Below are 26625 nucleotides of genomic sequence, written 5' to 3'. Positions count from 1 at the left end.
ACTTCTGTTAGTCTTAAAGGTGCCACAGGACCCTCTGTTGCTTTCTACAGATTCAGACTAACACGGCTACCCCTCTGATACTTGACATGCCTATAGTTATCCTTGGGGACCCAGCCTACCTCTTAATGCCATGGCTCATGAAGCCATACACAAGCAGCCTGGACAGTAGTCAGGAGCTATTCAACTATAGGCTGAGCAAGTGCAGAATGGTGGTAGAATGTGCATTTGGACGTTTAAAGGGTCGCTGGCGCACTTTACTGACTCACTCAGACCTCAGCCAAACCAATATTCCCATTGTTATTGCTGCTTGCTGTGTGCTCCACAATCTCTGTGAGAGTAAGGGAGAGACGTTTATGGCGGGGTGGGAGGTTGAGGCAAATCGCCTGGCCGCTGATTACGTGCAGCCAGACACCAGGGCGATTAGAAGAGCACACCAGGAAGCGCTGCGCATCAGAGAAGCTTTGAAAACCGGTTTCATGACTGGCCAGGCTACAGTGTGAAAGTTCTGTTTGTTTCTCCTTGATGAAAACCCGCCCCCTTGATTGACTCATTCCCTTAAGTCACTATCGTCAGGCATGGGGGGTGGGGTAGTGGTGGCGGCCTCCCTAGAATTGCATGCAGCTCGACGTGAAGCGGCATGTCTGCGGCTCTGCCCCGGACCTTCTGTTAGCATCTTTGGTTTTCTGGTACGCTTGTCTGAGCTCCTTAACTTTCACGCGGCACTGATATGAGTCCCTATTATGGCCTCTCTCCATCATGCCCTTGGAGATTTTTTTCAAATGTTTTGGCATTTCGTCTTTTGGAACGTAGTTCTGCTAGCACGGAATCGTCTCCCCATACAGCGATCAGATCCAGTACCTCCCGTACGGTCCATGCTGGAGCTCTTTTTCGATTCTCGGACTGCATGGTTACCTGTGCTGATGAGCTCTGCATGGTCACCTGTGCTCTCCATGCTGGGCAAACAGGAAATGAAATTCAAAAGTTCGTGGCGCTTTTCCTGTCTACCTGGCCAGTGTATCCGAGTTCAGATTGCTGTCCAGAGCGGTCACAATGGTCCACTGTGGGATAGCTCCCAGAGGCCAATACTGGCGAATTGTGTCCACACTAACCCTAATTCGAACCGGCAATGTCGATTTCAGCGCTACTACCCTCGTCGGGGAGGAGTACAGAAATCGATTTTAAGGGCCCTTTATGTTTAAGTAAATGGCTTTGTTGTGTGGACGGGTGCAGGGTTAATTCGATTTAACGGTGCTAAATTCGACCTAAACTCGTAGTGTAGACCAGGCCTCAGAGAAGCTTCTAGCTCAAATCTGCCAAAAATGGCTGTGGTCATGGGGCACCGGGAACAGAAGCTAGGACAGCAGAATAGAATAATATGCTGTAAAGACAGATACTTACATGCTAAGGCTCCCTCTCTAGGATCTGCCTCCTTAATCTCAGCCTGGGTATCTGGCTGGGAATTGGACTTGCTTCTTACACAGTTGGTTTCAAGGTCTTGAGTCCCAGACAGATCCTGGCTTTGTGGGGAGAGCTCTTTACTGCCCTCCTCATGTTCCTCCTCTAAAGATTCTTGCTGCTTGTCATCGGCATAGGTTGGGAGGGGAGGGGCGCAGCAGGGTACCTACAACCCTCCTTGGGTTCAGTAATGGTGTCATTGCTCAAAATCCTGTCCAGCTTCTCAAAAAAAGGACAGATTATATTCTGTCTCGACTGTTCTGTTTTCTGGCATCCCTGGTTTTAATGAAAGTCCTCCTGAGCTGTTGCTTTTGGTCTGGCACTGGTCAGCATCCTGGTTGTGACACTTTGAAGACATCTGCATAGCAATGTCCACAAACACGTCTTTATTTGTTGACTGGCCACAAGAGCTTGCTGCATCAATGCTTCTCCCCAGATGGTGAAGAGATCTAGGCTCTTTGCACAGCTCCAAGCAGCTGCTCAAGGCTTGTTGTAATGCTTCTGGAGTAATATGCAGCGATGCTGATATATTTGAATCCAAGAGCAAATAGGCAGATTCTGGCCCTATGCCAGTTTTTAAGCAGGGGAGGGAGACATCTGGTCAACTTGATCCCAGAGCAGTGGAAAGCACACAGGCAAACAGACAGATCAGTAACAAACACACAAAGCAGTTTGGGATAGCAGTTGGAGGACTGCCAAAGTAGTGCGTGGCAGCATTGCATGCAAATGAACAATAGGCTGCACTACCTCAAGTTGTATCAAACTTAGCAGAGCTTGAAAGAGGACTCTGGTAATTGCAGAGTTAGGGCACTGTAATGAATTACGTTGTGTGTATGTAGGCATTTTCACACCAGACAAACTCGTGTTACTGCAGACTAAACCCCACGTGTAGACAAGCCGTAAGTGGCAATTTTGTGATTAATTGAGATAAGACTTGCAAATTCTTACTGAATTGAATCAGAACTTGGTCCTAGTTCACAAGAGATGAAAAACAGTGTATCACATTTTACTCACTTAACCGTAGAAAATATAAAGTAATGTAATCCTGATTTTGACAAGTCACAAACTAATATACTGCTTGTTATATGATGTACACAAACTGTATTTCATAATGTATTATTAGTCATACTCTTGCTCTTTGTTTTTTCACATTTGTTTTGTGAATTTGAAAGCTGTAAATACATTTACCATAGTTAATCTTATTGGATGCAAAAAAAAAGTTTTGTTCGGTTTTAAGTTTGTATGTGTAAAAGATGTCTGGTTAGGTCAGACGACTACTTTAAAACCACTGGCTTTTGAAGTATAGAGTATATGACAATATTGTAATAGTACTGGTGAATTCTCGAATATGTGATATTTTATGCTGTCTTTTATAAAACTATTGTGTAACAGTAAACTTCTATATTTTGTCATGTGAAGATTTTTACCTCTGTAATTAATTAATGATTTATCCATACATGTCCATAATATTTATAATATGATTCAGAGTTGTCAATATCTCCATCATTATTTTCTTTGTTTTTGTTTTCTCAATCTAGATTTTGAAGAAGCTCCATCTGTAAATCCTTCCAGTGTAGATGGGAATGTTGATTCTGAAGCAGAAAAAGAATCTCTAGTCATTGACAGCAAGCAGATGGTCCCTAGTAAGGCACCACTTTCAACTGCTCTTGATGAATATGAGTTTAAAGATGATGAGGAAGATGAAATAAAAATGATTGATGACAAACGTATTCTTCGAAAGGATCTAAGAAAAGAGGATGAGTCTGAAATAGAAAATAATTTATTTGTGAAACAGGAAAAAGTTGTTTTTCCAAAATCATTTAAAAGTAAAAAACAGAAACCGTCTAGAGTTTTGTATTCAAGTTCTGAAAGTTCAGATGAAGAAATTCTTCAAGACAAAAAGATTGTCTCTCCTCCTTGTTCAGAAACTCCAAACTCTGATATAAGAATGAAAAAAGAATATATTGTCTCAAACGACCACAAGCAAAAAGGGAAAGTTAAAAGGAAGCTAAAAAATCAGAGCAAAAATAAAGAGAATCAAGAACTAAAGCAAGAAAAGGAAAATACTAGAGTGACGAATGTAGTTAGTTCTGGACTAGATTCTTTAGACAAAGCTAGAGAGGAGGAGATGTTTAAAAAATCTTTTAGCCCAAAAGAAGATTCTTCATTACCCTTATTTCATATTACTGCTAGCAAATCTCCTAAACATCCCTGTGGATTAAGTGAAAAGCAGTCAACACCACTAAAGCAAGAAAACACTAAAACATGCTTATCACCAGGAGGTTCTGAAATATCATTACAATCTGAAGTAGTTAGGTATGATCATAATACAGATTCTGAATATCTAGTGGAAAGTTCTAGTGGCAAATCTTGCAAACACAAAGAAAAAAGCAAGCATCAGAAAGATTTGCACTTAGAATTGAGTGAAAAATCTAGTCCTAAAATTAAAGAGGAAGAAAATAGTTCAGCATTTGAGAATTCAGAATGTACGCTGAAAAAAATTGACAAGGAAGGTAAAACGCTTAAAAAGCATAAACTGAAGCATAAAGAAAGAGAAAAGGACAAGCACAAAAAAGAACAGGATGGAGAAAAGGAAAAACACAAACACAAAGATAGTGCTAAAGAGGTACAAAGAAATATTGAGTTTGATAGAGAATTTTGGAAAGAGAACTTTTTTAAAAGTGATGAAACTGAAGATACATTGTTAAATATGGACCATGAATCTCTTCCCTCAGAGAGAAAATCAAAGCTGGAAAAAACTATGGTGAAAGAAGATAAATCCGTAAAAGAGAAACACGTCCAGAAAGAGAGAAGTTTTAAAGATGAGAAAGAAAAAGAAAAAAACCGAAAGGAAAATGAGAAATTATTTAAGGATGAAAAAGTGAAAGATACAAAAGAAGAAAAAGAGAACATGTTCACAGATAAAGAAACAGAATTGTTCTGTTCAGCTGTAGGTACTAAAGATGAGCCAGCTAGTATGCATTTAGTAGAAAAAGAAGCAGATACTGAAAAGCAGGAAAAAAACATCAGAGAAAAAGCTGAGAGGCGAACCTCAGTTAAAGAAAAGGACATTGAGAAGGTAGAAAGAAAAAATGTAGATAAAGAGAAAAAGATAAAACATGACTATAAGCCAGAGAAAGAGAAAGCAGAGCTAAATGAAAGTATAGAAAAAGCAAAGGAAAAGACAAATTCCCAGCAAGTAGATAAATGTCATAAAGAAAATGATAAGATAAAAAATGTTAGTACTATTAAAAAACTTGATGACAAAGAAAGAAACAAAGAAAAAGTTGATAAAAAACATGACAAAGAAAAGATTGACAAAGACAGACACCTGCCTGAAAGCAAAGAAAAATATTGCATTGAGAGAAAGGTCAAACTATCAGAAAAAGAAAGTGAGTATAGTAAACTAGAAAAAGGCAAAAATAAAGACAAAGAAAAGGAGGCTGAGAAAAAGGAAAAGTCCAGAGATAAAGACAGCTTAACAGTAGCAAACTCAAAGCACATGCAAGAAGAGAGGAAATGTAATATTACAGATAGTAAAGCATTGCATGAAAAATTATTGTCCTTGAAAGAGAAACCAAAAGATGAATTGCTGAAAACTCCAGATGGTAGAGAGAAAGATAAAAAGGATAAAGACATAGATCGATACAAAGAACGAGACAAACACAAAGATAAAATGCAGCAAAATAATTTTCCTAAACTAAAACTTGAATCTGAAAAACTTAAGCCTAAACCATCATCAACACCAAAAGATACTCGACCTAAAGAAAAGAGATTAGTGAATGATGATTTAATGCAAACTAGTTTCGAAAGAATGCTTAGCCTTAAAGATCTGGAAATTGAACAATGGCATAGGAAACATAAAGAAAAAATAAAACAAAAAGAGAAGGAAAGATTAAGGAATCGGTCCTGTTTAGAACTTAACAAGATAAAAGATAAAGAAAAAGCAAAACATTCACTAACTGAATCAAAAAACAAAGAGCTGATTCGTTCAAAAAGCTCAGAATTGTCAGACATTTACATGAAAGAGAAGCAGCTGAAAGATGCTACAAGTAGTAGATCCCAATCTGTAGACATAAAGAACTTAACAAATTCTGGAAAGTCATTATTAGTTTTAGATAACAACTTAAATAGATCTCCTAGATCAGAAAGTGAAAAGACAGGTCTAAGCTCCAGGTCAGTGTCAATGGTTTCAGTTGCTAGTTCAGAAGATTCTTGCCATACTACAGTAACTACTCCAAGACCCATAATTGAATATGATTCAGACTTTATGCTAGAAGGTTCTGATTCCCAAATGTCCTTTTCACAATCACCATTTTTGGCCAAATCTCCGGCCCTTCTTGAAAGGGAGACTGATAGCCTAGCAGAGTTGCCAGAGCGCATTAAACCTCCTTTTGCAAACAGACTTCCACCAGCCTACATTAGATCAGCTTCTGTTGAAGATGTTAAAGTGGTTTTAAATGACTGTAGACCTGTTGTAGAAGTGCGAAGATGCAGTATGCCTAGTGTTATTTCTGAACACACAAAACAGCCTCGAACATCTGAAGAAAATAGTCAGAGTGCTCTACTAGCAGTTCCAAGTCATACTTGCACTTCTCCCAAACCAGAAGTATCTTCTTGTAGTTTGCCTGAAAGGGATTTTCAAAATAGTATGTCTGGTTTACATTCCAATTTTACATCTTCTCCAACTAAAACTGGTAGCAACAAGCATGTTACACTGGATACAAATATTGTTAAAAATACTGCTCAGTTGAGCCCTTCCGAAGAAATTCATATGCATCTAGAGCCATATAGTCAAAGTGGTCTGAATCAGCTAACTAAACCATGGGATGTGCCTTTTGACAAACTTAATTTATTAAGTAATGGATCCAACTGCTCAGGTTATGGAATGTCAGAGCAAGATACTAGTACTGTCATAGCATTGCATGATTCTGAAAACAGGACATTAAAAGAGCAGAAGCTGTCTGAATTTTTACCTCAACACACTGAAATTGTGGGAAATTCCAGTTTTCCGGAATCTACATCATTTTTGCCTCCACAGTCACCCTGCTCTACATCATTTTTGCCTTCACAGTCACCCTGCTCTTTGCATATCCAGCCACTCCCAGATATAGAGTGTATGTCTAAACACATATCTTTACCAGGTATTAGCAATCAAGAGCCAATATTTGTACAACAGCAACAAAATCTAGTTCAAACTACCAGGTCTGTTTTGGACACAGACACCAATAATACAAGAGAAGCTGAAAACACTTTGTTCCCATCAAATATTAAAAAGGCCAATGTGCTTATCACTGTATATCCTGAAAGCGTCACTAAGGATATTTCAGAGAATTTTGGAAGAGCTAATACTCTATCTACATTACTGTCAGAAAAGGATTTTACTGCAGATGATGCTTGTTCACAATTAAATACAAATTCTTATGCGTTGAGTAAAATTATTTACAAGAATTCTCATGCTGATGAAGTAGATAGTAGCACAGCTAACACTCAAGAAATCCAAAATGAAAAAGCCCAACTAGAAAATTTGGTTTCAGCACATTTAGATAATAGTAGAGCTGACATTGATCTATGTGAACTAAATGCAGGAATACCAAAAGGAATTATAAATGAATCAGCTAATAAAAATAATTGCACTATAGATGGCGGAGAAAATATTTCAACACATGACCCGCCACAGTACCCATTGTCTAATTTGGAAGATAATTCACAGCAAACTGCACAAGAAATAGTACATAAATACAGTCAGACAGTTAAACTAGAAGTAGAAGAAACTGTTGAGGATCATAAAACAGAACAGCAAGAAGTTTCTCAAAGAATTACTAGAAATAGAGCAAATATGCTTGCTAGTCAGAGTAAACAGAATTCTATTGGTTGCACACAAACATCAGAAAAAGACTCTGAGTCAGCTGCATCTATAAAAGGAAGGATAAGATTAATTGAGGAAGATGATGCTCAAGTACACCATCCACGCAAAAGAAAGGTGTCACGTGTGCCTCAGCCTGTACAAGTGAATCCCTCTTTACTGCAAGCTAAGGAGAAAACCCAGCAGTCTCTGGCAGCTATTGTAGATTCTCTGAAACTCGAAGAGATTCAGCCATACAGTTCAGAGAGAGCAAATCCATATTTTGAATACTTGCATATAAGGAGAAAAATAGAAGAGAAACGTAAATTATTGTGTAGCGTTATTCCTCAGGCACCTCAGTATTACGATGAATATGTGACCTTCAATGGATCATACCTACTGGATGGCAACCCCTTGAGCAAGATATGCATTCCAACTGTAAGTAACCAGATCTTTTGGTGTGTATTCAATGAATGGCATGTTTTCAGCTCACTGTATATCTTTCATATTCTTGTCAGTTCACTTGGGCACATTTGAAATTTTTATCCCTGGTTCTGGTATGTTGGGCAGAGAACATTTGCTGAAAAGCATAAGCTGACCAATGTTGACTAATGGTATTGTGGGTACTGCCCCTGAGTGCACATGGTTTCCTCTGCATAAGCAATGAGCAGTGGTATCACAGCAGTCACCATAATAGAAGATGTATGTAAAAGGTATGCACAGAAAAAATGTTTCTGATATTTAAAAGCATTCTCCAGTTTAAAAGTCTTGCTAAGTGAAATCAATGCTAAAATTATATTTTCTTTTTTGAGGACCTCAGTTCTCTCCCTCCCCCTCCCTTTTTAAAGTAAATAAAGATTCTTAGAATTGTATCAGTTTTAACAAATTAAGGAGTTGGTAGTAATGCAGGTAGGGACATTCGTTCTTTAAATGTTATTTTTAACCTGACAGTGCCAGTAATTTAACCATTACTTAAATGTTTTAAGCTATTTGGTAGAGTTGAAAGTCAATGGGACTTAGGTTCCTAAATAATTTAAGCAGTTCTGAAAACGTTATGCTTAATCTCTCTGTCAATTTACTTATAATACTTCTTACCTTACACTTTGAGATACTTAGATGAAGGGCACTAAATAAGTAAAAAATAGTTGCCAAAAATGTGGTTGCTGTTGATTCAAAGTCCTTCATAGTTCCTTTGAATAAGAGAAATATTTGTAATAGATACATATAATTATTTTGCTAATGTTAAACTCTACTGATTATGTAGTTTATACAAATAATTAGAGATTGTGCCAAAAAGTACAAAGAATTGAATACCATTAATGTCCTTAATGTGAGATGAGAAGCATAGTTTACCAAATTTATTTCTATGAAGGTTTGAGAGACTCAAATATAGGCAGATTACACCCATTGCCCAGAGAAGTAAAAAAAAAATTAAAGACTTCAGCTGTAAGAATCTCTGAAATCATAGTTCTATTTCCTGATAACATTTGTAGAAAGTTATGGCCAGATTTTCCTGAGGCTGCCTCCTTTTTTTTTTTTTTTTTTTTTTTTTTACTTAATTTGTGCCTGTTGTCTTTACCCTTGTATTGGATTCCAGACACAGACATAAACAGGTAGATGGCTAACTGTAATTTGCACTATTTACTAATATGTGCCTGCAATTAATTGTGGCTCCAAAAAGTGCAAATTGCGCTTACAATTGAAGGCTGAGTTGAGGACTGACTGACAAGGTCAGAGTCTAAAAATACTAACCTTCCTTTTAATATGGAAAAATATCCTTCACTAATAAGATTGTTTGTCAAATTTACAATCTTTCAATTGTTACAGTTTCCTCTTAAGTAGTCACAAGAGATGCTGAAGTTTTAAATTTTCCTGAAACTTAGCAACAATCCACGTTATATACATTGTTGTAAACATACTAGTATAATACAGCTCCCTCAATTAGTCTTTCCGCTGCCTATTGTTTTGGGTCTTGAAGTCCTCAGTATCACACAATTATTCTCAGTTTATTTATTAGTATATTTCTTAATATTCTGACAGTGATGGCTTTATGGTTTCATTTTTTAAAAATTGTTAGAAGTAAGAAATGATCTAACCTAAAGAGTCTTCAGCCCAAGACTTACAAGTCTGGTGAACATTCTTCAGGAGGTGACCATTACAAGAAATCTCCTGTCGGTCAGTTGAAAAATGTTGAGTGAAGTCTCTGTAGTAAACACATTAGATGTCAGTGATCCCAATAAATCTGGGTAGTTTAGGTTGTGTTTAAATACATCTAGCTTAGTCTTTCCCAGTTTAGTTTCACATACTGCACTTTCCTAAAGAGGTTGTTGTTTTTGCTTTCTCAGATCAGGGATGATTAGTTTATCCATCTTTGACTGGAAGATTCATGTTCTAAACCTATTAATGGCCTCTTGGGGTCTCAAGGCTACTTTTAGCGCTTCATGAGGTCTTTCTATCTTACATGTTTGCCTTCATGACAAAGACAGTGGGGGAGAGAAGAGTTAAAATTTTGATTATTCCACCAGTAAGGTTTATATGTTTGATGGTGCCCATTCTGTGTCCTTTGCAGAGAAGGCACCTTCCTATGAGCAGTATTCTTCTCCATGGGATTTTCTCCTCTGCAGCCCATTTAGCATGAAATAATAAATGGGAAGGACCCGCCAACCCCATGGCTCTCCCAGCTCTACCTCTGCCTCATAAGCTTCTCAATTTGGCCTTTGCTAAGGCCAGAATGTATAGAAGCTGGGTATTTGGAAGTCTCTTTGCTAATAGACCCAGGGCCATCCTTAGGATTTATGGGGCCCTATGCAGTATTACTAAACTGGTGCCTCTACGCCCGACAGCAGCCCGGGCTCGCATGTGTATTTTAGATTAGGGTAGTCTTTTGAAGGATTTATTTAAAAAACTATATGTCTGAAGATCCAAGCATTTAAGGCTAAAGATGAATACTCAGATTGTGCATCTAAAAATCTATGCAAGGATTTTTTTAGAGATGTGATTTTATAATCGTCAGCAACACACTAATGAAATGAAATATTTTTAAAGCAGATTTTAAACTAAGGTCCTGTAGACTAACATGTTCTGAGTAAGTATTACAGTAATGCACAACTGTTTTTGTCAGTAAATTCAGAAACTGACAGCATATACCTGGGAGTTGGCAAATGCCTGTTAAATGGCTCTTTAACAGTTTCAGTGTTGTGCTAATAGGTCTGGCAGGCTGGAAGGCTTTTTCACTGTTAAGTACTAGATCCCCTCTGGAGGAAGACTCACCAGGCTGCCAGCAGCCAGCTGTAGTGGGAGCCTGCAGGAAGGGTCAGAACAGGGATAGAAAGAGACTGGAGAGTGGACACTAAGACCCAGGGCTGCCCCAAATTTTCGGGTGCCCTATGCAGCAGCGTATGCTAGGTATGCCTAATGATGGCCCTGGATGGACCCACTCTTTATTAAAATGGGGGGGGGGGGGATAGCTCAGTGGTTTGAGCACTGGTCTGCTAAACCCAGGGTTGTGAGTTCAATCCTTGAGGGGGCCATTTAGGGATCTGGGGCAAAAATCTGTCTGGGGATTGGTCCTGCTTTGAGCAGCAGGTTGGACTAGATGACCTCCTGAGGTCCCTTCCAACCCTGATATTCTATGATTCTAAGGCTGTACTTGCATTTGCCTTTTCCTCCCTCTCTGTCCCCAACAGCATGGGAGCAGATGAAGTCATAGTCAGGATTTCTCACTGTGCACCCACTGCACGTTTTCCTGACTTTTTGTAAAACTTCCAGATTTACAGGGGCTGTGCCCTGGGCATCCTCCCTTGGTAAGGCCTTTTCCAGTTCTGAGGAACATGAGTGTTCATCAGGCAAGGATAGACAAAGAACCTGGAGGATGAGGATAAAGAGCCTTCTGTTCCATCTCAGGAGTATGCAAGGCAATTCCCTGTGGTGACTTTAATACTCTTGTGCAAAACCTGTCTTTCCCCAAGACCATACATAGTTGTTATAATTCACCAAACAGTTCTTTGAGACTAAGGGTCCCTTTAGGCAAAAATATATAACCTCTTTGGATCTGAGTTTTGCCTCACATTAATCCATATATGCTATTTAGAAGTACACCACCTTATTTTCATTTTTATGATGTTTTTAACATTATCTATAAATAAATCAACATGAAGCCACCACTGTCAACTCTTTCACCCTCATAACAGTTTGTGTGATGGACTGCAGTCTGCAGAGGACTTCTGACAACATGTTTTCTCTGTGTGTCAGTCAGACACAGACACATCAAACATCCTGTAGTTTAAGGCAGCGCTTCCCAAACTTTTTACTAAGGCAATCAATGAACTGCATTTTTTCTTTCTTTGCAATCCACCATTACATATATGCACCCTCAGCTTTGGCACCACAAACCTAATCCCAGCCTGTGGTGGAGACGAGGCCCCAAGAGGGAGGGCCAGGGGGTTGGAGAGCTAGCCTGCCCACACTCCCCCCACAGTGGCAGCGTCTGTCCTGTGCGGCTAGGCCCAGTTCCCTTCTCTGGGCATTGAGACCTGGTGCAGCCTCTGGCCGTGCCAAACCTGAGCAGCACTGTGACCCTGGGCACCAGGTTGCAATGCCTGGAGCCGGGTAGACAAGCACAGCCCCATGGAACAGGAGCTGCCAATGCAGAGTGGATGCAGCACAGGCTCGCTCTCCAACATGCCCCTCCTTCCCCAAGAATCTCCCAGGCCGGGAAAAGTGTATGTTTGCCTAGGTCAGAGCCCAGAGATAGGTTAATCCAGCTCTGGATGTGGTGACCAATGGAGAACCTTCTTGTGACCCAAGTGGAAGCGTGAACCATTTCTTGTGCTCTTGCTGAAGATGAACATCTTGCTCACTTGGCACCAGAGGGCTGTGTTCCTCTGGCGAGCTAGCAGCATGCTCGATGCAGTGATTCTTCTTAGTGCTGTTCATGCTAATACGCGTGAGGGTTAACTGTGTTTCCAGTTGAGCAGTCTTTATGGAAGGATTAAATGCTGAGCAGCTGCATTTGAACCAGAAGGTTGTTCTGGTTCCTGGGAAGCAACTAGGATGGAAGGGCTAGGAAATGCAGCCCCAAGGGATTGTGGGATAGCATTGGTGGACTCTCCCTGCTTGAGTCTGGCAATCCGGACTTGAGCTGTGTCAACATTATAGAATGCCTGGGCTTTGATCTGTATCACAGTGGGATTCAGTCTCTGACCCGCTCCTCCCAGCAGCGCCCAAGTTCAGAGAGGGTTCCTGGCCTGAGTCAAACTATATTCTGTGTAAACAGAAGCTGGGCTTGGGCTTAAACCTGAGTCAGATCCTGGATTTAGCATGTTTTGTAGGCATGCCCAGTGCGGCCAGGATTTCACCCTGAGTTTTAAGAGAGAAACTTGTTTTGTTTCCTCTGCCCTGGGTTACACACTAGATGATGTTGCTCAAAATGGGACTGGACCCAGTCAAATCAGGATGTGTGATAAACCTTGAAAGGATATATATTCAGGAAAAAAAGAAAGATGGGTTTTTCTCATCACTACCGAGACTCAGGTTCAAATCTTTCTTCCTAGGCCAGTAGCTCCTGGGAACATTGCAGAGGGAATGAACTTACTACTCAGCAGCAGCCGCAATCCTCTAGCCACCCTATGAGTGGTCTTTGGGCACCAAATGTAGTCATATCCAGTGCTCAACAAAAGGAAGGTTTTTTAAAAAAAGAAAAGGCTGGACATTGAAGCGTTGGGGGGGAAATCGTCTGTAGAGTGTATATTTAATCCTTTATTTCTTTGTAACTCGGGGGGGGGGGGATTTCAGTTGCTATTTAAAATAGATGTTCTGTTGTCAAACCATAGCTAACCACTGTAATAGGAAAAGTTATGTGAATGAAATCCATTGCAGAATGTGTCACCTGAGTTTTGAATAATGAAGTTGTTTTAATTCACAGTTTAATGGTGCCACCTGCTGTTTGTTTAAAATTCTTCTTAAGAAGTCTTTATGTGCAGTTATAGTGCACCTGAAGTCCGATTAATGTGGACTAGTGAAGATTTATTAACAAATATTAGAAGAAGTAACATTTTTCTTCCCTTTTAGTTATTCGTATGAAAGTCAATATGCTGAGTATTCATTTTTTTAAAAAGCAGTATTCAGTGGTATGAAAAATAAATTTTTTCCCATGTGCAATATCAGTTTTTCACAGAGGCAGAATTGTCATGTACGTTGTGGAGGAATTTATTTAAATTTGGTTTCAGGATATTTTTCTTTGCTTTTTATTTTTACTGTGAAATTACATATTGTATGTGAATTTGGGTAGTGATGGTGATTGTATGTGAATTGGGGGGTGGGGGGAGGGTTTAAAAAAGGTAAAAGCTTCAGGTTGTTCAAGATAGTGTGAACACTTGTCCATTTTTTTATTTTAAAAGAGAACTTGCATAACTGGATAAACTTGAATAAAAATATCTGTAGACAAAGCAAGTTTACTTTGCCTGTAACTGTCACTATTCCTCCACTACAGAAGATACTTATATTTTAGAAAAAGATCTTCTGCTTCATTTTTCAGTAAAGTGTCTGACATAAGACTGGGGCTATAGTCATTTCTGTATAATGAAACAGGAGATGATAGGCTGTTGGCAAAAAAAACAAAAACAAATAAAACTGATAGACTCAGCCATACTCAAACCCACTACCCTGGAGGCACACAATCCAGTCCAAATCCCAGAAGGATATTGTCTATGAAGTACATGGAAAATTCCTCACAGTAAGAAATACTCTAAGTAAAATCAGCCCAGATTCACAAAGTTCTTCATTGAGTTTGTGTCAGTGTGGATCCCACTGTAGGTGCACATGCACCTCATGCATGTGAGATCAAAGTCTTTTGAGTAGTGTGTCTGGGGCTGTGCCTCCTCATGCTGCCATGAAAGGGCATAAAGGGCAGAGCAACTGCGACCCTCCTTCAGTTCCCTCTTACTGCCCATGGCAGTGAGACAGAATCCAGCGAGTGGTACTTTCTTCAGAACTTCAAAATTCATTTTTTCACAAATCTTCTAAGAACTACTACTATTACTATTTCACAAACCCCAAAATTTGATGTTTCCAAAGAAAAGAGAGGAGAAACTTTCCAGTAAGTTCTCTGTACAGCAGTATGAGGCACTTTGTGCTAGCTGCCACACCTTCTGGCATACTCAGAACTGTCAGGATTCAAACCCTACCCACCCTGTGACAGCCTCATCCCCCTCACTGACGGACATAGTCGAAGACTATTCTGATTAGGGGAAAGCCACATCCTGGACTGGTGCTCAGTGGGCAGGTCTTCAAGAAAAAACTACTGCTAAAACAGTCCATGTGGACCACTTCTGACCCTAAGGAAGCAATAACTGCCAGATCAGAACCAAAGAAATTCTCATTATTGAGCATGCCTTCAAGCAGGCACCATGATCTGGGATCTGGTGAGAAAAAAGGCATCAGTGAGGATGCCAACAATACTGGCACTGACAGCCTTGGTGCTGATGACAAAAGCCTTGGCACCAGCCTCAGTACTGATAGCTCTCATACCTATGCCCTGGCACTGAAAAGCAACAGAGAGGCAGGACAGGACAGAGCATAAGCATGGCTCCAAACACCACATGGGATCACCTTGCAAGGAGAGCATAAACACCAGTCCTTCAGAGATAAAGCCTGCAAGTCATCCACTGCTTCTAAGACTGGAAATGCAACACAGGTTTCTGGTATGGCACACACAAGTGACAACTTGACACTGACATCAGGCCAAGCCCATCGGGGTCTGGAGATATATCCTAGTGGAGTAGCTGATGTCCTTTGCTGAAATATCCTGGCTCAGAGGCTACACTATTCTAAGGTACCATCTTTCGAGAGAGAATACTTCCAATCCACTAGATTTTGCTGACATCAAGCAGAGACCCCCCCCTCCCATATGTCAGAAAGTGACCCTAAGGAGGATACCAGAGGCTTCTTAGTTAGGACCCTCCCCTCAAGCAAGACATGAATGGCACTGCGGTGACCTGCCTCGACCTGGCCAGTATCCTTACAACATGCCATATTGGCCTTACTGGAGAGCATCATTACACATGTCCCAGAGCTTATCCCCCTCTCACACATCAAAGAAGAAAGCGAGCTCTCGCTCTCAAGTGTCAGAGGGGTAGCCGTGTTGTAGCCTTGCAGCACTGGAAGATTTTGTTAAATTCTTCTTTGCTTTAGATTTAACTAGCTATACTGCAATGATTGCCTGGTACCTCCCTGAAATAAGAGGTGTAGAAAAATGGAGGAATTTTTAAAGGGAAATTGGGTTGTTAAAAGGTCACCAGCTCCCTTCTGTGCACTTGGTTCAGATGAAGCCCTAGAACAGGGGTCGGCAACGTTCGGCACGCGGCTCGCCAGGGTAAGCACCCTAGTGGGCCGGGACAGTTTATTTACCTGCTGACGCGGCAGGTTCGGCCGATCGTGGCCCCCACTGGCCGCGGTTCGCCGTCCCGGTCCAATGGGGGCGGCGGGAAGCAGCACGGGCCGAGGGATGTGCTGGCCGCAGCTTCCCGCCACCCCCATTGGCCCGGGATGGCGGGAAGCCACGGCCAGCACATCCCTCGGCCCGCGCCGCTTCCCACTGCCCCCATTGGACCGGGACGGCGAACTGCGGCGAGGGGGGGCCGCGATCGGCCGAACCTGCCGCGTCAGCAGGTAAATAAACTGGCCAGGCCCGCTAGGGTGCTTACCCTGGCGAGCCGCGTGCCGAACGTTGCTGAGCTGTGCCCTAGAACATAAAAACAGAGCAACAAAAGTGAAGGGGGGGTGTATCCAAAGGCTCTTTCACGGTTTTTACTGACAAATCCAGAACTCTATCCATCAAGTTTTGAATGAAACATTAAGCATGGCTGGGATGTCAAGTGGTGTCATTAGTCAGGCCACACATGATGAAGCAGGACATCAGTTTCTGTGAGCAGCTTGAGGTGACAGAGGAACAGCAATAATCTCTGTCCTCTCCCAAAGAATCATCCTTGCTGCCAGATGAGGCAGTGACACCAGCCCCAACAATACTGAACTCCACATGCCTAGCCAGGATTCCACTCCCAACCAACAAGGTTATACTCAAGCCAGTGAAGGCACTCTGTCTCAGGCCACTCTTCCTCCCACATCCAAACAAGTGGAAAGAGATACTCAGGTGCCTCTAAAGGTTTTCAGGCATTTCTATTTCTAACCAAATCCAGGAACTCTGGTGTTATCAATGGTGCAAGAGAAATCCAGGTCCACAAAGGACACCCCAAGGAAAAAAGATACTAAGAAACTAGAACCCTTCAGGTGCAAGGCCTATTCCTTTGCTTCATTACAGCTCCAGATAGTTTGCAGTCGGGCCCTGTTGACAAAATTTAACTTCCTCACCTGGGAAGGAGTCACACCCTTTTTGTCCAAGATTGCACAGGAGAATAGGGAAGAACTAAAAGACATATAAAAAGAGGGCCAGATGGTCACAGAAAGGCATTACGAGTGGCCATGGATGCATCCAATATAGCTATGAGATTAATGGCCACAACTGTCGCCATGATACTGTCCTCATGGATGCTAGCAGCCAGCATTCCCAAGGAGGTACAGTTCACCATCGAGGACTGCCCTTTGAAGAGATGGAACTCTTTAGCAACAGAACAGATGAAGAGCACCATTTGCTTAAAAACTCAAGGGCTACTCTGAGATAATTAGAGAATTACATACTGGCTCCCTTTTGAGAGTCTGTGATGAATGTTGGAATTTTGTAATATTTTTATGAACCATATATAAGACTCAGGGTACCTACCCACTTTGTATGGCCACCCATTGGATGGGACATGGGTGTGGGGGGGGTGTTATTCTCCTTCCTGGGACAAGGGAGATAAGAATGGGAGTTGAAGTATGTAAAATGTCCTGATTGGAACCAGATTAACAAGGACTCGCTGGAATCTACACACATGTGAATGAAAGACCCTACATTGACAATGGAAGAGCCAAGAACTTGTCCATTAACACTTAATGAGTGGGACAGCCAAGAGCAGGCTACTTCCTTCAGTTCTCTGAAGGAAGCAGAGTAAAAAGACTGCAACTGGAAACAAAGGTATGAAGTATCATGGGGACTCTCTTTTAAGGTTCATTCAGCGATCAGAGACTCACATACAGGGACAGAGAGTGAAGATGGACCTCAGAGAATCATGGCTTGGCATAGCCATTGCTTCAACCAGTATGGATGCTATTAAACCTGGCTATTCCCTAACCTAATGCTAATCTGATGACTCTCTGATGCTGTATTCCAACTGACTAATCAATGCTACTTTGCTTTGAAAAGGCTACTCTCTGTCACTGCAATACTTACTCAGTTGCATTGCTCCCTCAGAAGGTGGATTTGCTGTAGGAGTTCTCGGGGGGGTGCTGGAGCCCAAAGGCCGAATCACAGAATCATTGAGGCTATGTGGATGGACCCTGGTGATCTGGCACAGTAAAGGAATTACTCCCAGGAGACTGAAGGCTGGGGCATAGCACCAACCTGGTAAATCTGTGATAAAGCCATATAAATATCAATTCCAACAGAGGCAAAGGACACCATCCTACTCATAGGACTCACAGTCCAGATACCCACCAAGAAAAAGACTTTGATGCTTCAGGAGACTCCCATCATTCTCCTCTTCCAGATGCAGAATGTTTGACTCAAGTGTCGGGAGTTACAGTGGAGCCAGTCCAGACCCTGTCACCACCTTCAGGAACCACCTTGCTCCTTTCTACCAGGCTTGGTCTGACAAATGGACACAAACATCATCATCAATGGCTATTCCATCCCAGCAGGAGATGGTTGTGTGACTAAAATATTCCCTCTTTCACCCAGCTAGGCCTCCTGGTGAACTGCAAAAAATGGTCTCGTATCTCATCACAGATAGAGTTCATAGGAGCTGTAATTGACTCCAGGTCGACCAGAGGATACCTGATCAAGGACAGGTTCCTGGTTTTGCAGTTGCTATTACTCAAGATGGAATCGAACCTGACTAAGACAATATGGACTTACGTTGGGCTGTTAGGCCATATGTGAGCCTGCATTTATGTTACACCATTTGCCAGACTTCATCTGCAGTTTTTACAACTCTAGTTCAGGTCAATGTATTATCTGGCAAGGTATCAGATGAACAAGAAGGTCTTAGTGCCACCTCAAGTAATTGCAAAACTGAGATAAATAGTGAGAATCCAAGACTGTAAAAGGAGGAGTACCGTTCTCTGGCCCTTCCTTGACAATGACATTAATGATGGACACATCAGGGACAGATTGGGCAGCCCACCTGAACCATCTACAAGTGCAAGGGACCTGGTCCACAAAAGATATGAAACTTCACATAAATGTCCTGGAACTCAGAACCATCAGGCTAATCTGTATGGCATTCCTTCCTGTTCTTCAAAATTCCATGGTACAGATCCTGATGTTAAAACATGTACAATGCACTATGTATACGAGCAAGGAGGCACTTGCTCATCACCCTTCTAGCTATCAAGCGCTGGACATGATGCCACCAACATGGAATAACTCCAATGGCTCTTTACCTCCCAGAACTTAGTAACAATCTGGAGGACTTCCTGGCAGACAATCTTCCATCCTTGGGGGGCTCCTGTGCTAGGCCTGTTTTGCCACCAGGGATGCCAAGTATCAGAACTTTTGTTCCAGAGGGGTCATGAACCTGAGACAACTACTAGGCACTTTTCTTCTATAATGGAATCAAGACCTCCTATATCTCTTTCCGCTGATTCCACTGATCCCCAGAGTAATATCTAAAATGAAATGAGTCAGCGCCACGATCATCCTCATAGCTCCTGACTGGCCATGGCAGTCTTACTTGACTGACCTGCTAAAGTTGTCCGTTCAACTGCCTATCCAGCTCTCAGACTGCCTAGATGTGATTTCACAACACCACAGTCAGATACTATCCCGACCTAAAGTCACTGCATCTGAAGGCACATGGATTTTGGTTGGGTGAGAATCACGGACAGAAACTGTTCCCCGCAGGTCCAAGAGATCCTGATACAGAGCAGAAAGACTTATTAAAATGGAAGAGATTCTCTGCATGGACAGCTTAACATAGCCTGGGCCTAGCGCAGACTATGATACTGAAGATCCTTGAATACTTGTTGTACTTAAAACATTCTGGCCTTTTGTTCAGATTCATTAAGTTTCACCTTATAGCAATCTCAGAGTGCTATCCGCCTGTATAGTCATCCTCTCACCTGACAGTATCAAAGCTTTTCCACCGGTCAGAGCACCTACTCCTACTGGGACCGCAGTATCATCCTTCTCAGGCTTATGGAGGCTCCCTTCAAACCTCCTTTCAGAATGCTCCTTATATCATCTCACTCCAAAGACAACCTTTCTAGTTGCCATCAACTTGGCCAGGAGAGTGAGTGAACTTCAATCACTATTGACTGAACCTCCTTACACAGCATTTCATAGGAACAAAGTGATGCTGAAACCTCACCATAAATTCATCCCCAAGGTCTCAGAATTCTACCTGAATCATCTGATTAACAGTCATGTTCCCGAAGCCCCACTCCATACCAGGAGAGAAGTTATATACTCTAGATGTTTCCAAAGCCTTACTTTATTACACTGTCCAAACCAAACTGTTCAGACTGGCTTCTCATTTATTTCTGATGGCTATTCTAAAGATCAGGCCATCTCCTCACAGAGAATATATAAGTACTGTAGATAAACAATATATCATGTGTTAGCAGTTGGCTGGTGTACTTATCCCACTGAACTTCAAGACAGACTCCACCACAGCTCAAGCGATATTCTCTGTCTACTTTCAAAATATGCTAAAATCTGCAAAGCGATGATGTGAAGTAACATTGTCAAACATTATGCATTGTACTTAGCCGCAAATTCTAGAGAGCAGTCCTTCAAACTTTTTGACAGAATTCAGTTCGAACTCCTCATTACCACCATCCTAAGGGGATCCTGCTTGCAAGTCACCTACAGTGGATCCACGTTTACACATACTTGAAGAAGAAAGAATGGTTACTTACCCTATAGTAACTGATTCTTCATGTTTTGTCAGCATAGATCCTGTGACCTGCCCTCCATCCCCACTTTTGGAGTTCTCAGCTGACACAGGCTTTGAATTATAAGAGAACTGAGGGAAACTCGCAGCCTCTCTTGCACAGGAGAGTGAGGAGGCAGAGGCCCATATGTGGCCTGATAGATTCTGCTATTCAAAAGGATCCGATATCATGTGCATGAGGTGCAAGTGCCCCTATAGTAAGATCCACACTGACTACATCTTGAAGAACCACAACTATTGTTGGGTAAATAACTGTTCTATATCGACCATATAGAATAGTTCCACTTCTTGGGTCTTTTTGTGTATGCTACTATATAGGGGGGGGGGGGAATTTTTTTTTTTTTTTAAATACCTCCATGAATGCCATGGCACTTATTTGTAGTATCTTAGATTATAAAGCCAGACTATATTAGGGAGTTTCAAAATTCACTATATTTACTGTGAGATTCTTGGTATGTTAGAGAACATAATTTTGAGTGTCTGGAATTTCCCTTGTTTATTAAGCAGGATTTAAGATCTCCTTTACCCCTTTATAATTAACCATAAGAGATAGCCACAGCTATGACGAGATATGCATTAAGCCTATTTAAAAATGTGTCTGTGAGTTGAACATAATTGCAAATGCTATATGTTTTGTTCAACTGTCCAGAGACCAAACGCTTTTTCATAAAAAGTAGATACATAATGTTAGCAGTATGAGTCTTTCAGGCAGTATATATATATTTATATGAAGTAGTAAAAGGGATTTGTTCATTACCATGATAAACCCTGCTTCCAAAAGAGACTGCCTTCATTTTCATATTCTATGGTAAAAATTATTTCAGTATATCAGTCATTAAATAAATCTTTATAGATACATCACTCTTTCACAATGCCAAAAATATCCTTAATGTAACATGTGTTTAGTGTGAGGTAGGTATAATACCTTGTATTTCAGAGTAGCCACAAACATATCAATAGTAACGTGTGATATTAGATCAATTTGTTAGTTTTATATACAGTGGATGATATTACTATTCATCTATAAATGTATTTCTGCTGTGCTATCTAGACACCAGTTATGGCAAACAATATTTCAGCTAGTTTTGAGTAGTCCATCCAAAGCAGTATCAAGTGTTCTTCTATTTATCAAATAGTTATGAAATATTCTGCACTGTTGGTAAGAAGCTAGGTAAAGAATAAAAATATGGAAATGTGGTATATATAAAACAAGAACACTTGGACAAAGTTTTAACAAACATTTCAGGGTTCTGATGACCTCTCAGACAACTCTAATTTTGCTGTCTGGTTAGTATCATGACCACAAACAATTATGTGTACAGTGTTTTGTTGTACAGATTAGTTAACTATATAATACTTATTTCCTTCATTTAAATCTGAAGAGTCCCATATAATAATAAACATGTGTAACTGCCCTCAAACAAATACTAGTACAAAACAGCATACATGGAAATATATCTGAATGTTTTGCTATCTAGGAGTGGGACTTTAAAAATGAAGTCATCTACCCATTATTCAAAATCAATACCATTTCTATAAATACTTCCTTTGGACTTTCCAGTGCATTTTGTCTCATTTGTGTGTTCTAATTGCAAGATCCTTGGGATAGGAACTTTCTTCTTTTGTGTGTCTTATACAGTCCTAAAGGCACTGTCTACACATAACAAATAATGCTTAAATAATTTACTTTCCTTTAGAACTCTTTATAACTGTTTTAAACTGCACTTAACCACAGATGGACAGATTTTAACTTTTTTTTAAATTAATCTTTAATTCTGTGATTTAATAAAAGGGTACACAGTGATGCAATTAATAGATTACAACAAAAATCTGTGAATTCAGTTACGTTCCTGGGGCTGGATGATATACTTTTCCAGTGAAAAATATTCTGTTCGTGCTTTTGTTTTTAAATGCATGTTTGCAATTATAAAGCCAGTCCAGGTAAACGCTATATGTTAAATTTAAATTTGTAACAATTTTTTCCTAGATTACACCACCACCATCACTGTCAGATCCACTTAAAGAACTTTTTAGACAACAGGAAGTTGTAAGGATGAAATTGCGTTTACAGCACAGTATTGAAAGGGTAAGAATACAGAAAAATGTTCATTTCCCTATTTTAAACTTATATATATACATTTAGTCTAGTCTATATATATATTTAATATATATATAATGTTAAATTAACATTGCTTTTAGAAGTAAATTCCTTACACTGCTGTTTTACAATTCAGAGAAATGTTGCACACATTCATACTGCAGATCAAACTAGCAATAACACAGTATAATTTCAGTACTGTACATGAGGTAATATACACAACAGTCCTTTATATACTAACATGAGAACTTGCTGCAATTTGCTGCTTATTGCAATGAAAATTTGCTCAGTTGTCCAACTAGCAGTTTCCATGTAAACTGTGGGAAACCAAGAAAGTCAGACATTTTGGATTTTTTTTGAATGCCAATACTTCTAGTAAATATTACAACTGGCATGTACTTGGTTTACTTGACTGTTTTGTACTCTGTTAAGGAAATAATACAATTTATGTCCGTTTTGTTAGTTAATTAATAATAATAAAACTGGGTCTGAGTCGTGGTGTAATAATTCTCAATTAGAGTTTTATTCAGTTTAAATCAGGAGACTTATCTGGCTTTGAAAGATATATCCTAGATTACAAATGTTAACTAACATGTTTTGTAAAAAGCAACAGAGTCCTGTGGCACCTTTTAAGACTAACAGATGTATTGGAGCATAAGCTTTCGTGGGTGAATGCCCACTTCGTCGGATGCATTCACCCACGAAAGCTTATGCTCCAATACATCTGTTAGTCATAAAGGTGCCACAGGACTCTCTGTTGCTTTTTACAGATCCAGACTAACACGGCTACCCCTCTGATACTTAACATGTTTAGGTCTCCTGCTTGTTAGAATTTCACCAACATTTTTTTTATGGCTACACTTGCAGACTTTGTGGAAGTTAGAAATGGAAGACTATCTATCTGTGAATGCATATTCTTTAAATGTTTATTTCAACATGTTTTTTTGGGCTGTGGGCTTTAAGAAATCGGCATACTTTAGGAAGGAAAAGTCTGGGGATCTTTTAAAGTCTTTTAATGCAACAGGTTATACCAAGAAAATCAAAGAGTCTGAGGAGTTTAACTGTCCATCAGGAATGAGTACATTAACCCAGAATTTTGATTTAGGGCATTTTTTCCCAATTTTTCCTCCTTTAGACCCTTGCAAACAAAGCTTGTACACTAGATCACAAGTATTCTTGAATGAAACACATGTGAAGTTTGTAGGTCAAATTGCTTTTAAGATAACCTGAGAAAAAGCATTAGAATTTTCAGAAAGTGAAAAACATCTATTTTTTTCTAAGATTGGTATCTTTATCAAAGACAACATATGAAACTTCGAGCACAAAGGACCTATTTTGGACAATGTAGAGGTGGGCCAGAATCTTCCTTTGAATGGAAAACTGCTTGCAACTTTAGGGAGAGGCTATTGTTTCTCCATAATATTAGCTGTTCCTTGTTCAGATTGTCTATTTACAAATCCACTCTTGTTTTCCTTTGATGGGAGTCTCTCATTCACTTTATAGCAGATTTAGTTATTTTTTTAGCTGCTTGAACTCTAGGGATATTTGGGTCCATAAATAGAACTTCTAAATAATTTTACTTTGAGGAAAGTATAATAATTAATTCAGTTGTGATTCTACTTTAATGTTATATTGGGTCCTGATCCTGCATTGTATGTCATAAAGGTAGACTTCTGTACCAATACAGAGTTCAATGAAGCTTTCTGCAAATGCAGCAGTCTGCCATGAGCTACACAATACAGGATCATGGCCTTACTGAGTCTTTATACCTAATGAAAAAAAATTCCTTTTACTTAGCACACACAAAATTCTGTCTTCTCAGATGTTCTACCAAATTCTGTATATATTTAAATTGCACATTTTAGTTATTTTGATCACTGACTGAGTGGAAATATAATACAATGTTATGTAGATCAGGGCCAGCCCTGGGCTTTGTGGGGTCTTAAACCAAGTTACATATGAGAGCATTCTGCTCTTTTAGTACCACAAACCAGGACCGAATACCCAAAAACTAACAGCAAAAAAAAAGTGCAAGTACATCAGAAGCAGGAAGCCTGCTAAACAATCAGGGGGGCCACTGGACGATCGAGGTGCTAAAGGAGCACTCCAGGAAGATAAGGCCATTGCGGAGAAACTAAATTAATACTTTGCTTGTCTTCACTGAGGGAGATTGCGTACACCAGAGCCATTCTTTTTAGGTGACAAATCTGAGGAACTGTCCCAGATTGGGGTGTCAGTAGAGGTGGTTTTGGAACAAATGATAAATTAAACATTAATAAATCACTAGGACAAGATGGTATTCACCAAAGAGTTCTGAAGGAACTCAAATATGAAATTGCAGAACTACTAAGTGGCATCTAACCTGTCATTTAAATCAGCTTCTGTACTAGATGACTGTAGGATAGCTAATGTTTTAAATATTTTTAAAAGGCTCCAGACACAATCCTGGCAATTACAGGCTGGTAAGCTTAATGTCAGTATTAGGCAGATTAGTTGAAACTATAGTAAAGAACAGAATTATCAGACACACAGATGAACACAACTTGTTGGGGAGGAGTCAATGTGGCTTTTGTAAAGGCAAATCATGCCTGACCAATCTATTAGAATTCTTTGAGGAGGTTAACAAACATGTGGACAAGGATGATCTAGTGGATATAATGTACTTAGGCTTTCAGAAGGCGTTTGACAAGGTCCCTTACCCAGGGCTCTTAAGCAAAGTAAGCACTCCTGGGATAAGAGGGAAGGTCCTCTTGTGGATCAGTAACTGGTTAAAAGACAGAAAACAAAGGGTAGGAATAAAGGGTCAGTTTTCAGAATGGAGAGAGGTAAATAGTGGTGTCCCCCAGGGGACCGTACTGGGACCAATGCTGTTCAGCATATTTATAAATGATCTGGAACAAGGGGTAAAAGTGACGTGGCAACATTTGCAGATAATACAAAATTACTCAAGATAATTAAGTCCAAAGCAGAGTGCAAAGAGTTGCAAAGGGATCTCACAAAACTGAGTGACTGTGCAACAAAATGCCAGATTAAATTCAATGTTGATAAATGCAAAGTAATGCACAGTGGAAAACGTAATCCCAACTATATGTACAAACTGATGGGGTCTAAATTAGCTGTTATCACTTAGGAAAGAGATCTTGGAATCATTGTGGATAGTTCTTTGAAAACATCTGCTCAATGTGCAATGGCAGTCAAAAAAACTAACAGAATGTTGGGAACCATTAGGAAAGGGATAGATAATAAGACAGAAAATATAATAATGCCTCTATATAAATCCATGGTTTGCCCATACTTTGAATACGATGTGCAGTTCTGGTCACCCCATCTCAAAAAGGATAAATTAGACTTAAAAAAGTTACAGAGAAGGACAACGAAAATGTTTAGGGGTATGGAACAGCTTCCATACGAGGAGAGATTAAAAATACTGGGATTTTTCGTCTTGGAAAAGAGAGGACTAAGGGGGGGATATGATAGCAGTCTATAAAATCATGAATGGTGTGGAGCAAGTGAATAACAGATTGTTATTTATTCCAGTGGTTCTCAACCATTTTTCATTTGAGGACCCCTTTGGAAATTTTGAATGGAGACCCCTTCAGAAATCTATTGTCTGTATATACAGTTGAATTCTGTTCAGTCCGTTTTTTAAAACTTTCGTGGACTCCTTAGACATAGTTGAGTATGCGGACTACCGGTTGAGAACCAGTGGTTTACTCCTTCACATTATACAAGAACCAGGGTTCACCCAATGAAATTAATAGGCATCAGGTTTAAAACAAACAATAGGAAGTACTTCTTCACACTAAACACAGTCAACCTGTGGGACTTGTTTGCCAGGGGATGTTCTGAAGGCCAAAACAATAACTGGGTTCAAAAAAGAACTGGATAAGTTCATGGAGGATAGGTCCATCAGTGGCTATTAGCGAGGATGATCAGGGATGTACCCCATGCTCTGAGTGTCCCCTGCGTTTGCCAGAAGCTGGGAGAGGACGACACGGAATGGATCACTCAATGATTGCCTGTTCTGTTCATTCCCTCTGAAGCATCTAGCTTTGGCTAATACACCTCTACCCCGATATAACGCTGTCCTCAGGAGCCAAAAAATCTTACCGCATTATAGGTGAAACTGCGTTATATCAAACTTGCTTTGATCCGCCGGAGTGCGCAGCCCCGCCTCCCTC

General features: G+C 40.3%; 1 protein-coding gene across 2 annotated transcripts in view; it reads left to right on the top strand.

Annotated features, from left to right (window-relative positions):
* Positions 1 to 26625, top strand: part of ANKRD12 (ankyrin repeat domain 12) — a 110381-nt gene that overhangs the window by 75173 nt on the left and 8583 nt on the right. For both annotated transcript variants that reach the window (XM_026661138.2, XM_026661135.2), the window contains 2 exons: positions 2994 to 7738; positions 22334 to 22432. In XM_026661138.2, the coding sequence (XP_026516923.1) occupies positions 2994 to 7738; positions 22334 to 22432 (4844 nt within the window). The remainder of the gene's footprint in view (positions 1 to 2993; positions 7739 to 22333; positions 22433 to 26625) is intronic.

Source organism: Terrapene carolina, unplaced genomic scaffold, assembly GCF_002925995.2.
Source record: "Terrapene carolina triunguis isolate 2854851 unplaced genomic scaffold, T_m_triunguis-2.0 Scaffold58, whole genome shotgun sequence".
Taxonomy (NCBI): domain Eukaryota; kingdom Metazoa; phylum Chordata; order Testudines; family Emydidae; genus Terrapene; species Terrapene triunguis.
The sequence above is the reverse complement of the archived record's forward strand: the minus strand, read 5'-3'. Positions and strand labels throughout refer to the sequence as shown.